The 15,344-nt window shown below is 33.8% G+C and overlaps 1 protein-coding gene across 1 annotated transcript; it reads left to right on the plus strand.

Moving 5' to 3' along the window:
- The first annotated feature begins 1,174 nt into the window (after positions 1-1,174).
- On the plus strand, positions 1,175-14,248 carry LOC125811505 (probable RNA-dependent RNA polymerase 5). Its single transcript, XM_049491008.1, has 19 exons — positions 1,175-1,632; positions 4,619-4,835; positions 4,918-5,053; positions 5,337-5,411; positions 5,801-5,954; positions 6,577-6,778; positions 6,872-6,959; positions 7,128-7,268; positions 8,350-8,424; positions 8,553-8,624; positions 8,799-8,905; positions 9,546-9,694; positions 10,275-10,500; positions 11,207-11,432; positions 11,669-11,811; positions 12,358-12,529; positions 12,959-13,097; positions 13,182-13,345; positions 13,901-14,248. Exons 1-19 carry the CDS (start codon positions 1,227-1,229, stop codon positions 14,171-14,173), a joined length of 3,165 nt encoding a protein of 1,054 aa, XP_049346965.1. The 5' UTR covers positions 1,175-1,226; the 3' UTR covers positions 14,174-14,248.
- Positions 14,249-15,344: the final 1,096 nt, after the last annotated feature.

Below are 15,344 nucleotides of genomic sequence, written 5' to 3' on the forward strand. Positions count from 1 at the left end.
CTTAAATGGAGACTATATTTAATTCATTTCGAATAATATAAGGTTATCTCTTAATTTTAAAGATTTAAATAAGAAATTATTTTGGAGATTACGAGATTTATAACCACAGTAAATAATAATTTCTATACAATGCCAATTTTATGAAATATAAAATTGAATCATTAATATTAATTTCTTAACTAATATTTATTCTATTACTCATTTTTGAAATTACTATATTGATCTTGACTTAAATTTGAAATGACTTGAAGTTAAAATACATAGTAAAACATATCACTATATAATTGAAATTGATTTCTTTTATTATATTATTTTAAAGTTAGTTAGAAAAAAATACATCATGTCTTTTTTAGAAAATTAATAACTCATACATGATGTGCACGGAATCATCACATTAATAAAATCATATATTTCTATTGCGATTACATATTAATACATGCTTTTAAATATATATAATTTTATTATAAAATAATAATAATAATAATTAGTTATTCTTTAATATATTCTTGCAATACGATACAATCATACATAATTTTCTTATAAAATAATAATAATAATTAGTTATTTTTTAATATTCTTGCAATACGATACAATCATACCAATAACCTCTTCACATCGCCAGTTTTTATTTTGTTTTGTTTTTTTTTTTAAATTATGATTTTAAAAAAAATATATAAACTTAAGATTTATGAGATCTTTCACTGTAATCTTGAATGGTCACATCTTGAATTGTCACTTCTTCTTTTTCTTTTGAGATTTTTTCAACTTTTATTTCTTTCCAACTGCACTTTTTTTCTGCTTTCTATTTCCTCGTACAATGTATCTGAACAACCCAATATTTGATAAACATACATAATATTACAAATTAAAGTGTATTTAAGTAATTAATTTCTAAATTAATGAAATTTGTGTAAGCTCTTTTTTTTTTTTGTATCCTTACTTGAGTCTTAAGTTTGAACTTTTAAGAATGACTTTTTTTCTTTATTACCAACCTCACCCCCAACATATGCCCGAATTCAAGTTAGTCTAATCTTAATACAAATAAAATTTAAATATCAAATACGAATATCGAATATCGGGCGGAAAACCAACTAATTTGAAAAGTAATTTTCCAAGCTCCACTTTAAACTAAGCAGGCAAAACATTTCCCACTGTACACATTCCTCAACAAAAACCTCAATTTCTCTCTCAAAAATCCCAGTTTTCTTCACTTCAATCAGCAAAAAATGGGAGATTTTTACTCTCACAACAATGAAGAAGTTGAACTTCCACATTCAGTACAACAAATGATTAACCAAATCTGCAAAAAAGAGAGACAAAATTCACCAGATGATAAAGTACGAAGACTCCTTGTAGCAATCGGAGAAGAACGTTCGCTTTGTATTTTGAGGGAAATCTCAAAATGTCAGATTAAAAAAACCCTAAGTGGATTCATTGTTTTCATGGCGAAAAAATACTATCAATCGGAAACTCAACAGTTTTATCAGAAGCAAAATTATGAAGAACCAGTTCCTTCTGCTGAAAGTTTTTATCATTCGCCTCAGATTCGAAGAAGTTCGCTGTCTTCTCCGAATTCCTCTTGTTCTTCTGTCAATTTTTCACCCAGAAATCGGCCGATTTTTCAGGATAATGGTAAAGTTTCCTATTTTTTTTTTCAAACTTGCACAGTGTAATGATAAAGTGATAAATTTTTTTTACTAATTTAAGTGTGCTTAAAATACATAAACTGTTGAACTTGCATGCATGTTTTTCTATTTTTGTATATATTAAAATACGTTATTTTTATGAAATTTAAAAAGAAGATAAACATTTTTGTTCTTAGAAAAACAGGGATACACTTTATTATATTTAAGAGTTTGGAAAGATAAAAATATATTTCCAATACATAAAATTCTAGTCAGCTTATTAAGTAATTTATGTTTATTTCCTATTTAAGAGTTCCAAAAGATACATATATAATTCTCCTTATATGAATATAAACTTAGAAAGTCAATAATACAAAGAGAGCTCTTCTAGGAAGCATTAGTAAGTTTCTTGTTTGGTAGAAGAATTTTTATTAGTGTTTGACAAACTCTTCTGGGGTCAAAACCTTTACGACCAATCACAACTTTTAAATTTTGGAATCATTATTGAAGTGTATGATTATCTCATCTAAGAGTTTAAGTTATTATGGAGATATTTTTAGTTACTTAATTATATTCTCAACATATTCTACGATGGTGGCATGATTTCATTATATTGATTTAAAATTTAAAGAAGTAAATCCACAACAAAACTAAGAAGCCTCAATATCTACTCCTACTACATATGGATAAAAAACAATTATATCCTTTTATATGTACAATGTACTTTTTTGGTGAAGGGGACTAGGACAAACCTCCTTGCCCCCTCTAGCTTCGCCCCTGCCCTCACGTGCGAGCTTGATTCTTTATTATGGATCAAGCATGTGGAAATTCTTTTTGATAAGGTGGCAATAAGATTCAAACTAAAAATCTATGCCTACTTTGATACCATATCAAATTGTGGGATCATTCATCTAAAAGCTTGAGTTGTTAGAGATAACTCAGTTTTACATACTTAATTATTCTCAGTAGTCAATACTAATAATTATGTCCCAATAACCCTTCAGGGTGGCCCAGTGGTTTGAGCTTGAGACTTCCATGTTGGAGGTCTCAAGTTTGAAACCCCTTGCCAGCGAAAGCAAGGGGTTTGCCTTCTGGGTCGAGCTCGTCGCACTAGGCTTGCCTAGTGTGGGTTACCTCTCCTATGTGGTTTGCGAGCTATTGCATAGGAGCGAGGGTTTTACCCTGTACTAGCGAGTGTACTAGCGGCGATAGGTTTTTCTTGTCATAAAAAATAATAATTATGTCCCAATACACTTCTCCACTTAAATACAAGCGTTTGACAGAAGAATGCACTCACTTTGCTTAACTGGAAATTAATCATTCCGTGCGGAATCCTAAAGTTGCCCCTTCTTTTTTGGGTTAAAAATTCCCCTCCTTCTATCTATTCGACTCAAAAGTCTCTGTTCTAAGAATCTCTTCAGATTTATTGTACTTGATAGACAAATGTTGATAGTAACAAAAAGATAGAAAGGAAAAGCAAACACAGTTAACCACTAATTGTAAAGTACTAAGGGTCATTAGGTTTGAGGTATAAGCCAAGTTAATCTTGATATATAATCAGTATTGCTTTATACCATAGTTGATTTTGGTATTAAAATTCATACAAAATATGCAGATTTTAATACTGGAAAGTAAATGTTATATAACTAATATTGGTATAAGTTATATGAGGATTTATGTATTATCTTATACGGAATAGAAGGTGGAATAAGTAATACATTTATTAGGAATACATGGATAAGAGTATCTGAAGATGAAAATGTCCTTACAATAGGTAATATCTAAAGAATAATTCCCGTATTGTTTATTCACATATAAATTGAGTATATATCTGGACATTAGTTTAGGCTTAATGAAGAACTTGTTCAAATTTTTTATTGGTTGCGATCTCTTCTTCCTTTTTTTTGCATATTTACAACTCTACATGTAAACTACGTTGCTCGGACTCTCAAAAACTGTTGAACCCGTGTTGGATTCTCCAAAATGCACTACTTTTGGAGTATTCGATACACACTTTTGAAGAGTCTGAACAACACAACATGTAAACATACTCAGACCTTTCAAGAATTCTAGTTTACCAATGATGGTCTTCCAATGCTTACAGACATAGTAGGTGATGCATCTGATTCTCCTACATCAGCTCCACGAATACCATCACCTCCAATGAGTCCAGTGACAACTAGCTTTCAAAGAGATCATTACGATCCTAGGCCATCTACATTCAGAGACAGGGCCAGCACACGAGGAATAAGTGAACAGTTGCTGGCACTCAGTAAGCTTGAATTAGTTTAGGCTTAATGAAGAACTTGTTCAAATTTTTTATTGGTTGCGATCTCTTCTTCCTTTTTTTTGCATATTTACAACTCTACATGTGAACTACGTTGCTCGGACTCTCAAAAACTGTTGAACCCGTGTTGGATTCTCCAAAATGCACTACTTTTGGAGTATTCGATACACACTTTTGAAGAGTCTGAACAACACAACATGTAAACATACTCAGACCTTTCAAGAATTCTAGTTTACCAATGATGGTCTTCCAATGCTTACAGACATAGTAGGTGATGCATCTGATTCTCCTACATCAGCTCCACGAATACCATCACCTCCAATGAGTCCAGTGACAACTAGCTTTCAAAGAGATCATTACGATCCTAGGCCATCTACATTCAGAGACAGGGCCAGCACACGAGGAATAAGTGAACAGTTGCTGGCACTCAGTAAGCTTGAATTAGTTTAGGCTTAATGAAGAACTTGTTCAAATTTTTTATTGGTTGCGATCTCTTCTTCCTTTTTTTTGCATATTTACAACTCTACATGTAAACTATGTTGCTCGGACTCTCAAAAACTGTTGAACCCGTGTTGGATTCTCCAAAATGCACTACTTTTGGAGTATTCGATACACATTTTTGAAGAGTCCGAACAACACAACATGTAATGTACTCAGACCTTTCAAGAATTCTAGTTTACCAATGATGGTCTTCCAATGCCTGCAGACCTAGTAGGTGATGCATCTGATTCTCCTACATCAGCTCCACGAATACCATCACCTCCAATGAGTCCAGTGACAACTAGCTTTCAAAGAGATCATTACGATCCTAGGCCATCTACATTCAGAGACGGGGCTAGCACACGAGGAATAAGTGAACAGTTACTGGCACTCAGTAAGCTTGAATTCAGGAAATTCTTTTTGATTCTAAACTACATTGGGAGGTAAATTTAGCATTTATTCAAATATTTACTTTGTGACTTCTATATTGCTACAAGTTGATATTTGATTTGGTATGCGTTGCAGGAGGAAGGTGGAGGATGTAATTATGCTCCATGATGTTGGTGACATTTTGGATATGATATATCAACCTATGTCTCATTTTGAGTCATATATTTGGAATAAATATGGTCATCTTTGTGAACATAATAAACGGGTGCAGGTGAGTTTCCATTCAATTACCACACTTGTATAGTCTGTTTTAATCTTTTAGTTAGTCCGGATTTAAGGTCTTGGTCCCAACCACTGATGTTCTTTTTCCAGAGTTAAAGACTATGAACTTATATTTCTGTCGTTCCATTTTTGCTTTTGATGTATTTTTTTATCATTAGTGTCCACCAATAAGAGACTAGTAATACCTTGGTCTAGGTACTCACATAATAGTCTCTTAAGTTTTAACTATTGAACTATTAATCCAACAACTGCCTTGTATCGGTGTCTTTCAGTATCTTGATTGGGATTCAGGAAGGACTCATCTTTATCATTGCCATGTCCATTCGGATGGAAGCTATACTTTTAAGGTCTGTTATTCTTGTGGTTCAAAACTTTTTGTGATTAAAAATTATTCAAGATAACTCCTTTAGCCTTTAAAGTGTTTTGTAAGTTATTCCCGTGCTTGAATTGGCTGAACAAGATTTCAGACTCCAGTAAATATTGTATCATGTAAATATTTGATTTGTGTAGCACTAGGCTGCGAATGATTCACTTTAGCTTTTTAGGCATCAAAAGTTGAATATAGAACTACTGAAGCTTGCCGTCTCCTGATACTGATACAAGAGCCCGAAAGAAATAACTGTAATGCCTATATTAATTAAGGAGTGGGCAGCATTCATTCACTTTGGACAGTTCATCACGTTACCCTAAGCATTAATATCCATTTCTTGACTTGTTTTATTTCCCTCCTCCTCAGGGTCCTTACCTGAAAGCAGAAAGAACCCATCTGCAACAGTCATTAGGAGATGAGAATGTATTGATCGTCAAGTTTGAGCAAAATACCCCAGGGTGTCCAGAAGAGATTGTTCAGAATGGAATTCTTGTTGGTTTGAGGCGCTATCGCTTTTTTGGTAATTACCTTATACATATGTCGCCAAAGTATTTCAAAATTCCTATCTTATCTTGGAAATATAAGAAGAAATTCAGAATTTGTCTTTCTTTCTGTAATTTTAGATAGTTTTGCCGATGGACTGTGCATTTTATGAATTTTATTTTGGAATGCATGTGGCCAAGTCCATTTATTGTTGAGCTTGAGTGCTGCTGATATTTCTTTTAACACAAATATAAGAACATATATAATCTTGTCTGTTCTTGAATGATAGTAGATTCATCTAACATATGTGTCGCTACATCATAGATATATTGGGCGTAAGCCCCAACAGTTGCTCCCATTCAAGTCTGATGGTCTTCTATAACATGAAACTACTGTACTTAGAGGGCAAATATTTTGCTTATTACCTACAACAACTTGTAATTAAAAGAATTTCCCGTCTTATGGCCTTCTTTTGGCCTGTGTCAATGTGGATCTTCTGTTTTCCCAAGTAGCTGTTTGATGAAACTTCTCATGTTACCAATAAATAGAAGCGTCATTCTCATTATTGTACTCAAAATCAGGGGTGGAAGTACCTGAGAGGTTCTGTTTTCAAGTGTTTGATGCCAATGAGGTTTTGTGTCATTGTGGTATTTGAACAGTTTATAAGGATGACGGGAAGAAGAGAAGTTCAAAGGACAAAGAGGAAAAGATCGATTCTGTCAAATGCTACTTTGTTCGAATGGAATCTCTTAATCCTTATGAAAAAGAAACTTACATTTTGCGTGACAAGATGGTCCATGAAGCAAGGTGCAATTTCATGCATGTACACATGGTCTCTAGCATGGCTAAATACATGGCCAGGTTTGCTATTTCCCGGACTCTTTTAACTTTTTAATATTTATTGCATACTTGCTGTCTTTCTTTCTGAACTGCATAGTTACTCTGATAATGCAGGTTCTCCCTAATTTTATCCACGACAGTAAAGCTTCAAGTTGATCTGAATTCAGTGAATATTGACAGAATTGAAGATATATGTTGTCATGTATATTACTTATCGAACATATAATCTGTGTATATATAATCATGCATACTCTTTGCAGTTTCTTTCTCCATGTATATACCATCTCTTTTTAGTTTCTCTTTCCACGGTCTCAAGGTAATGACTTCTCTTTATCATTTAATTGCCTCCTCCTTTGGAAAAAAAATGTAGGATAAGAGTGGACGAATTATCTATGATGAAGATGGGAAACCACTTATACACACAGATGGGACTGGATATATTTCAGAAGACTTGGCAAGAAAGTGTCCGCAAGATTTTTTCAATGTGAAGCATAAGTGTGCCAACTTAGAGGTAATCTGATTAAACCTAAATCACTAAGCATTTTCTTGAGGTTGATTATGCTTTTGTATTGCATTAAGAACCAGTAAACCTAATCAATGAAGTAGGTGCTCTCTTTTCAAGAATAGAGGCCCAAGAAGCACATAATTTGGCTTTATTCCAAAATTTGTCGTATGTTCGGATATAATTCCAGTGGCTGTTCATCTGAGGAATAAAGACGCAATCCTTCTAATTTATCTCATTAACCATGCAGTCCATAATGAGGCATTTTACATCCTTATCCGACTTGAAGTATCCAAGTTCACATCTCTGGGCAGAAGCCACTGCATAAACGTCAATAAAATTAAAGCAAATCCTTGAAGGTCTCAAGGTCATAAAAGAAAGTATAATTCTTAAGTGAGGGAATCAATAATCTTTAAAAAATCAAACAGTGATTTCTTGTTGAACTTCCCATATCTTTGCTGTTCCAGCATTTGGTCATGTAGCCATTGGAAATACCTATCAAATTTTTTGTGAGTTCAACTGCAAAGTTCTTAGAGAAATTAAATAACATAAACATTTGAGGACCAGTAGCTAGCTTCTCGATCAGGCAAGCAGATGAAATATAGTTTTCTCACCGTTTCAATTTGTTTGTCTTACTTTCCTTTTTAGTCCGTTAAAAAAAAGGCCTCTTTCCTTTTTTCAACTCTTTAATTCCAATTTTCCACATGGCATGCTTAAGACCATAAGATTAAGGGCATTTTAGTGCATTCTACATATCTTTAGTTTAAGATCACAAGATTCCAAAGTCTTCTTTACTTTTTTAAACTCCGTGCCAAGTCAAAACCAAACAAACAAATTGAAACGGAGGGAGTTGCAGAAATTGGAAGAATATATTCTTAGTTCATATATTTATTTTTTCTAAATTCATTTGAATTCTCTTATTTCCTTGATTTTCTTTGGTTGTAGGCACTAGACGGTGCACAAGAAATTGTCTCTTGCATGCTTGTATTCATTAAAAGTATCTGACAGATTCATTGTTCAGTTCTTTGTATCTGTTTCCTTTCATCTCTCTTGAAGAACCTCCCATTAAATTTTTAACCAACCATTTCAGAGATATACCAATGGTGTCAAACTTGGGGAGAATTCATCTGAGTTGGGAGAGGCGGAATTTCAGAGTGGGGAACCGGTAAATGTTTTTGATGTTTACCACAATTGATTTGGAATCCCAGACCGCTGCAATTAGCAGTTTTTTATCATTTAACATGGTCAGGTTGGTTTTAGCTGATTAGTTTTCATTCTTCTCTGTCTGTTTAGCCTCTGTTGATGCAGTGCCGTCTATTCTACAATGGTCTTGCTGTAAAGGGAACCCTTCTAGTCAATAGAAAGGTACTAAAACCATAGTCTGCTCCACCTGAAATGGCTTTGCCTAATATCTTAAACTTAATTGCATACTTCTGTGCGATGGCCTTATTGAAGCAGCCTTATCTTAAATGCCCCTTAATTTCTCTGCTCTCTAAGTCAACTTCCTAATGGATACAATGTTCTGTTCTTAAATATTAGCTGCCACGACGCACAATTCAGATTAGGCCCTCAATGATCAAGGTCGAGGCAGATCCAAGATTGTCAAGAGCTCAAATGTTTAACTCGTTGGAAATAAATACACTCAGGTATTTGGTACTTTTTAGTTAATTCAATATTTCTGTTAATAGAAAGATAAAAAGTTCATTGTAGGGATCTTCTTTTGACCATGAAATTTGAAATGTTACTTTCATGACCCTTCCTGTCTTATTTTAGAAATATTGTAGTAAAGCCTATTTTTTTTAAACACTAAGAGCTGCAAGTACATGTGCATATATGAGGGAAAATATGTTATTATGCATTTCAGTAGTTAGTAAGTAACAGTTAGGAAAGACTATGTTGGAAGAACCACAATATTACTGACAGAAATCGAGTCTGTATTTTTATTGCTTAGGGGACCAATTTGTCGTACCCGTTGCAGTAGGATCCCAAGTGAGGGAGGTGAATTATTTTGTGAGATTTTTGTAGTATTAAAAGAGCAAAAAGGTTTCCTAATAAAAAAGAAAAGTAAAACAAGGTTTACCACTAGGATTTTTTGATGGAGATTGAAGGATCAACTTGCCTATTACAACTGGCTCTAAAAATGGACATATCTCCCTTTCAATGATTGTTTTTTAAAAAGAATTCTTCCATGCTATCTTTGTATTACAGAATTTTCTGTACTTACAGTCATTTCAGGTATATATCTATCAACTGCTGCAACTGACACCTCTTATGTTCTTCTTTCAGTCTTAAACCTAGGAATACTTATCTATCAAGAACTCTTATTGCTCTGCTGACCTATGGAGGTGTTCCCGTGGAGTATTTCTATGATATACTCAATAATACTTTGGAGGAGACACAAAGGTTATACTCAGATGAGGTGACAGCACTAAAAGGTAATTCTAGTTTTAGAAAAAATGATAATAAAACCAAGTTTCTCTGCCAGCTGTTTATGGTTTGTAATCTAGCATGTACATGGAGAAATGTTGACCTTCAGATGTTGTTACGCGACAACTTTAAACTTGTGTGCAATCTGGATTATATTTCAGCATGTGGTGACATTTTTGTTCTCAAAATTTCAAATAATCTCTTGAAAGCATCACATGTTTATATGAACAATTAACAATCTGGTGCCGTTACCAATTTTCTAAAAAATCCTAGAAAGTAGAAACTATGTTGCTCGGATCCTCCAAAAGTGCCGTTGACCCGATGTCTGATCTCCAAAATGCATTACTTTTGGAGGATTTGGCATACACCCTCCGACATTGTGTGAGAACTCGAGCAACATAGCCTAAAACCAAATCACTTCTTATATACCTTCTGATGCCATCTTTGCAGATTTGGTACTGAAGTTGTAGTGAAAGCATTCATTTACCTGCATTGATCTTAATATGCACTACTCTGTTCCAAGTCTCTGTTGAATGCTTTACCAAATCAGACCCTTACTTTTTTGTTTTACTGGTTGTCTCCATGCAGTTGCGGTAAACCATAGAGATCGTGATGATGCCTCTACTGCCACAAGTATGATAATGGCTGGAGTACCTCTCACTGAACCATATCTTTGGTGTTGTTTATCTTCCCTGGCAAAGGAAGAAAGAAATGGGCTCAAAGGAGGAAGACTTCCTATTGCTGATACTTTCTATCTAATGGGGACAGCTGATCCCACTGATACTTTAAATCCCCATGAAGTTTGTGTTATTCTGTAAGTATACTGTTTATATATATCTTATATGATCCTTTTCGTCCAATCCTGACGACTCACCAAAAAAAACTTTTTTGTTATGACGTTGTCAACTTCTAATCAAGTGTTTCAGTTAGACACTTGAGATTGAAATTTTGAAAAAGCGTTTGCACGTGTTTTCATTTGTCTATTAGATAGTTTAGTTAACCACATAAAATATGTCGTATCCTTTAATTATACGCATCAACCTCAAGTAAAAAATTCCTTGGATTTTATGGCCTATTTAGGCAAATGTGTATAATTAAAGGAAATGACATATTTTATGTGACTATCTAATGGATGAATGAGAACACACAAAAAATTCAAAAAATTGAATGAAAGTGTCTAATTGGAACACTCTATTGAGATGTTTAATTGAAACAAGGCTTAGTTCGAGAGTCTAAATGGAATATCCGGACAAGTTTAAGGGGCAGGTTATGTATTAAGCCATTCGGCTTTCTATCTTAAAAAAGATATTCCTCTGTGGAAAATCAGTATGACTCTGAAGTAGTTTGGTGAAAGCTGATTGTTAGAATCTATCTCATCGATGCACTCATCATCAACTTACCCATTGATTGTTAGAATCTATCTCATCGTTGCACATTTGCTCATTAGTCTAATGACAAGGTTGCAGAGCCTGTATTTTTAGCTGGAAATTTACAAAGTAAAACTACGACATTTTATGCAGTGAACATGGGCAAATATTTGGAGAGGTACTAGTATACAGGAATCCTGGACTTCATTTTGGTGATATCCATAGACTACTTGCTGTCCCTGTGAAGAACCTCGGAGACATAGTTGGAAATGCTAAATATGGAATATTTTTCTCCACAAAAGGTCCAAGATCAGCGGCCACTGAAATTGCTAATGGTGATTTTGATGGAGATAAATATTGGGTCTCTCAAAACCCCCAGGTCAACTTTATCTCTACTACTGGCTAATTGTTCTAATTTCTTTGCTTAATGATTTGATTGAACTACCTCAGATTGGGTCCTCCATTTGCACCCTACATGCCCATCTAGTAATGACAATGAAAAATCAATAAATGAATAGAAAAAAGAACATATTGTTATATCATTTCATTTCTTGAATGAATGAAAATACTGAATGAGTTCCGTCCAATTTGCGCATGTTATGTTTTATGCTTCAGCTGTTAAAATATTTCACTGCAAGTAGACCGTGGAGCCGAATCCATTCAACACCAAAGACATTGCATAGGGAGCCCAACAACTTCTCTGCGGAGGAAAGGGAGCATGAACTCTTTCAGACATTTCTAGAAACTAGGATGCCAAAGTATGTATAGAATGCCCTTTTTTGCCTTTCAAAGTTAGAATAGTCTCTTTGATATTGTCTGAAACATGTCTCTTCGGTGAAGAGTGCAACATACAGTTCCTGTATATCTGAATGGTAAAAGTTGCTCATCCTTGGGAGTCGGGAAGTCCCCGAGCTAATGAGCATCGGATGACTGGAAAATCTTTTCTGAAAGGCACGATCTTTTTGATAAGTTATTTTAATTTAACCTGGTTAAGCTTTCTGTTATATCTATAGATCCTGATCCAGAATTAAATGCTCATTTATCGCTGAGCGGATCCAGGATTTACATTTAATGGGTTCAACATTTGAATTCTTACCATTGAACCCATTGCATTTCTAAAATTATGGTTTCATAGTTACTATTTGGAATTTTTTTAGTGATTCTTACATATATATTTATATTCTGTGTCAAAAGTACTGGGTTCAGTTGTACCCTTTACTTCTACTCTCCATCCACCTCTGGCTTTTACTGCTTTAAAACGAATGCTCATGTTTCGCTTTTATTCACTTGGTTTACTCTTTCAGCTATAGCATGGCTGATGCTTCTGCTAACTGGTATGCACTCATGGATAGACTTCTTATATTGGGGAAAAATAACACCACAGAGAATGAAGAGACAAAGTCCGTGAAAGAAAAATTGTTCGAGTTGATTGATTTGTATTATGACGCTATAGACGCCCCAAAAAGTGGGAATAAGGTTACTTTCTTTAGCCTAATCTCTGTTTGATAGCCCTTATTGTGACAATCATATACTTGAGTGAATGTTTTCTACTGTTCTGTTCCCTAAATCTTTTCTATTAGTTTGATGCCTCTTGCCTGAATACTTCAGATTCACTATACATGTTTTGAAGAAAAATATGCACTTCTAGTCCATAAGCGATTTGACAATCTACTCTTACTTCCAAAGCTAGAGTTGATATTGATTGAACATTTTTGAGTTAATGGTCAAAAACACACCTAAAGTATCCCGTTTTTCGAGTTCCAAACCTGAACTATAAAGTAGGAAACTCGAAAAACCAGGATACTTTAGCTGTGTTTTTGGTCTTTCTCAATATGTTTTTGTTAATGTTTTTAATGTTGTTGAGTTATCAAATTCTTGTCTTACTGCTCTTGCTTCTATCCACAGGTCTACATCCCAAAGAGGTTGAAAGTAGACAAGTTTCCGCATTTCTTGCAAAAGAAAGAAAGTTATCACTCTACCTCTGTCTTAGGAGAAATTTATGACCGGGTTGAGAAATTTAAAGCTGAAGAACCAGCTGCTGTAGGCAAGTGTTTGATCCATTACTGATTGAATATTGCAATTGCTTACTGGTTGTGCATTTGACATATATCGTATTTTGTATGTCCAGAAATTAAGAAACTTTCGGCTTTTGAGGTTGGAATCCCTGAGACATGTTTGAGGTTATGGGAGGAAAGGTACAGAAATTACAGATTTGAGATGAAGGAAGCACTGAACACCAGCAATGAATCGAAAAATGACTTAGCTGACCAGGTTATTAAAAAGTACAAACAGGTAAAACCTTTCTTTTATCAACCTTTGAGAAATTTCTTTGTTGAGTCCCACATCGGCCCACCTGATAAGTTAGCTTTTAGGGTTGAATTAGGTCTGAAGGTCGATATTTAACGTTCAACAGTCATTTTAAGACGGTGAAAAGGTGAAAAATACCAATGAATATCTTAATGTTACCTTTTGTTATACTTTGGGGTTATTCATACCCTTGTTAGCAAATTGTTTCATATTTACCCTTGGCCCAGCAGAGCTCTAGCATGGATCCTTAAGTTTAATTGAGGATAACTCAGTTCAATTTGGAGCTCCGTTAATGGCAAGACTTGAAGTATTAGATGAGGGTATGGGTAAATTTGGACGTTTTCCCTTGTAAGAAACCAAACATGAGCACCACAATTAGTTGTATCAGTGGGAGTTTACAACACAATAATCGTGGTTCAATCCTCACCGATCCCATTCCTCCTTCCTTTCCCACGATTCATCCATGTAATAGATTTTCTTAATCCAAAAGCCACCATGAGTGTTCATTTCTCTCCCTTGATTTTTCAAATTTTCATGCAGCTGTTATATGAAGCACCGGATATGGAGGAGAGCACAAGGAGTACAACGGACATATATAACGATGCACTTGCTATTTATCGCGTGACTTATGATTACGCGAAAGCTATAGGCGACATCAGAAAGTGTGGTTTTGCATGGAAAGTTGCAGGTGCAGCCCTTTGCAGGCTTCATGCTGAGCTTCATGCAAAGGAACATAACCAAAAAGTAGTGGCTATGTCACCTTCTATATTGCATAAATTATTGAACTTGAGGATCAATCAAAAAGTGTCTTAACATGTAAAATAAATGTGTTGACAATTTAGTGTATATATGCTTTTCTTGTGTTAGTATTCTTCTCTCCCACTTTAATTAATTGAACTCTTACAAAATAGAAGTTACTTGGGTAAGAAATGGAAATAACTGGTCATACTTGTGTGAGACATTATTTGATTGACAAATGAAAATACATGGACCCATTTGTCAAACTGACAAAGGGACATCTTAATTCCCCTCCACCATTAATTTTTCTAGTTAGGGGATAAGCTGGTATGTTGGTTCTGAGTTCAGTTGAGTTTAGTAATTTTTTTAGTTCAAACTCTAAATTTGTAATAAGAAATTCATTACAAGTGTATAAATTATTAATTTAAAACTCAATAGCTCAAAATAATTAAAATTCCAAACCCACAAACCTCAAAATCTAGCTCTGCTCTTTGCTTAGAACATAATTTTATGCATCAATAATTTACTTAATAAAAAAATAAATTCATACAGCTGAAACAGTTGTAATATAATATATAATATAATTGTAAGTAAATTTTTATAATAAATATTAACCAATAACTTAATTAAAATAATAACAAATCTATAATTTATGCTGAACGGATCTTTGAGAAATGAAGCCATACCAGTATACATCTTCCAAAAGTGCATGGTTTATGGAAGATCCGACACACCATATGATATTTTTGAAGCATACGAGCAACATAATGATTTTTTAAGGAGTAAGACATAAACATATTTTTTAATTTGGCACATATTTAATCAAAGTTTGATCGGTAATCGTATTTAACGAAACTTAAAGGATGCTTAACACCTTGGATAATTTAGAGCCCTTACCTAGAATCACATAAGTTAAGTAGATCATTAATTTGAGTTAATTTTAGTATTACATAATTAGATTTAGGTGTCCTAATTCACCTTTAAAATGTAATTAGGTGATGACTCTTTAAAATAACATAAAATACTTAATTAAATAAAAATTATGTATTTATTGTTACTATTAATTAAAAAAAATTTATTAATAGTTTGTTGATAATCTCTTACTAATTATTATGCACATATCTTTGAAATGTCATTATTGATGCTATTGTAATTAAAAATCGTAGACTATTACTTTTGATTTCTTAATTTGTCTATTTCACTTTAATTTGAATCAACCATGTTTTAATATTGGTTTTGTAAAATT

This window comes from Solanum verrucosum, unplaced genomic scaffold (assembly GCF_900185275.1).
Source record: "Solanum verrucosum unplaced genomic scaffold, falcon-dt-bn FXZP01000238.1, whole genome shotgun sequence".
NCBI classification, from domain to species: domain Eukaryota; kingdom Viridiplantae; phylum Streptophyta; class Magnoliopsida; order Solanales; family Solanaceae; genus Solanum; species Solanum verrucosum.

Bases quoted from the DNA above. Each gene is read 5' to 3' on its own strand.
- LOC125811505 (XM_049491008.1), top strand. From the start codon at position 1,227: ATGGGAGATTTTTACTCTCACAACAATGAAGAAGTTGAACTTCCACAT. The intron at 1,633-4,618 runs GTAAAGTTTCCT...CAATGCCTGCAG, and splicing joins GCCGATTTTTCAGGATAATG to ACCTAGTAGGTGATGCATCT. The intron at 5,955-6,576 runs GTAATTACCTTA...GTATTTGAACAG, and splicing joins GAGGCGCTATCGCTTTTTTG to TTTATAAGGATGACGGGAAG.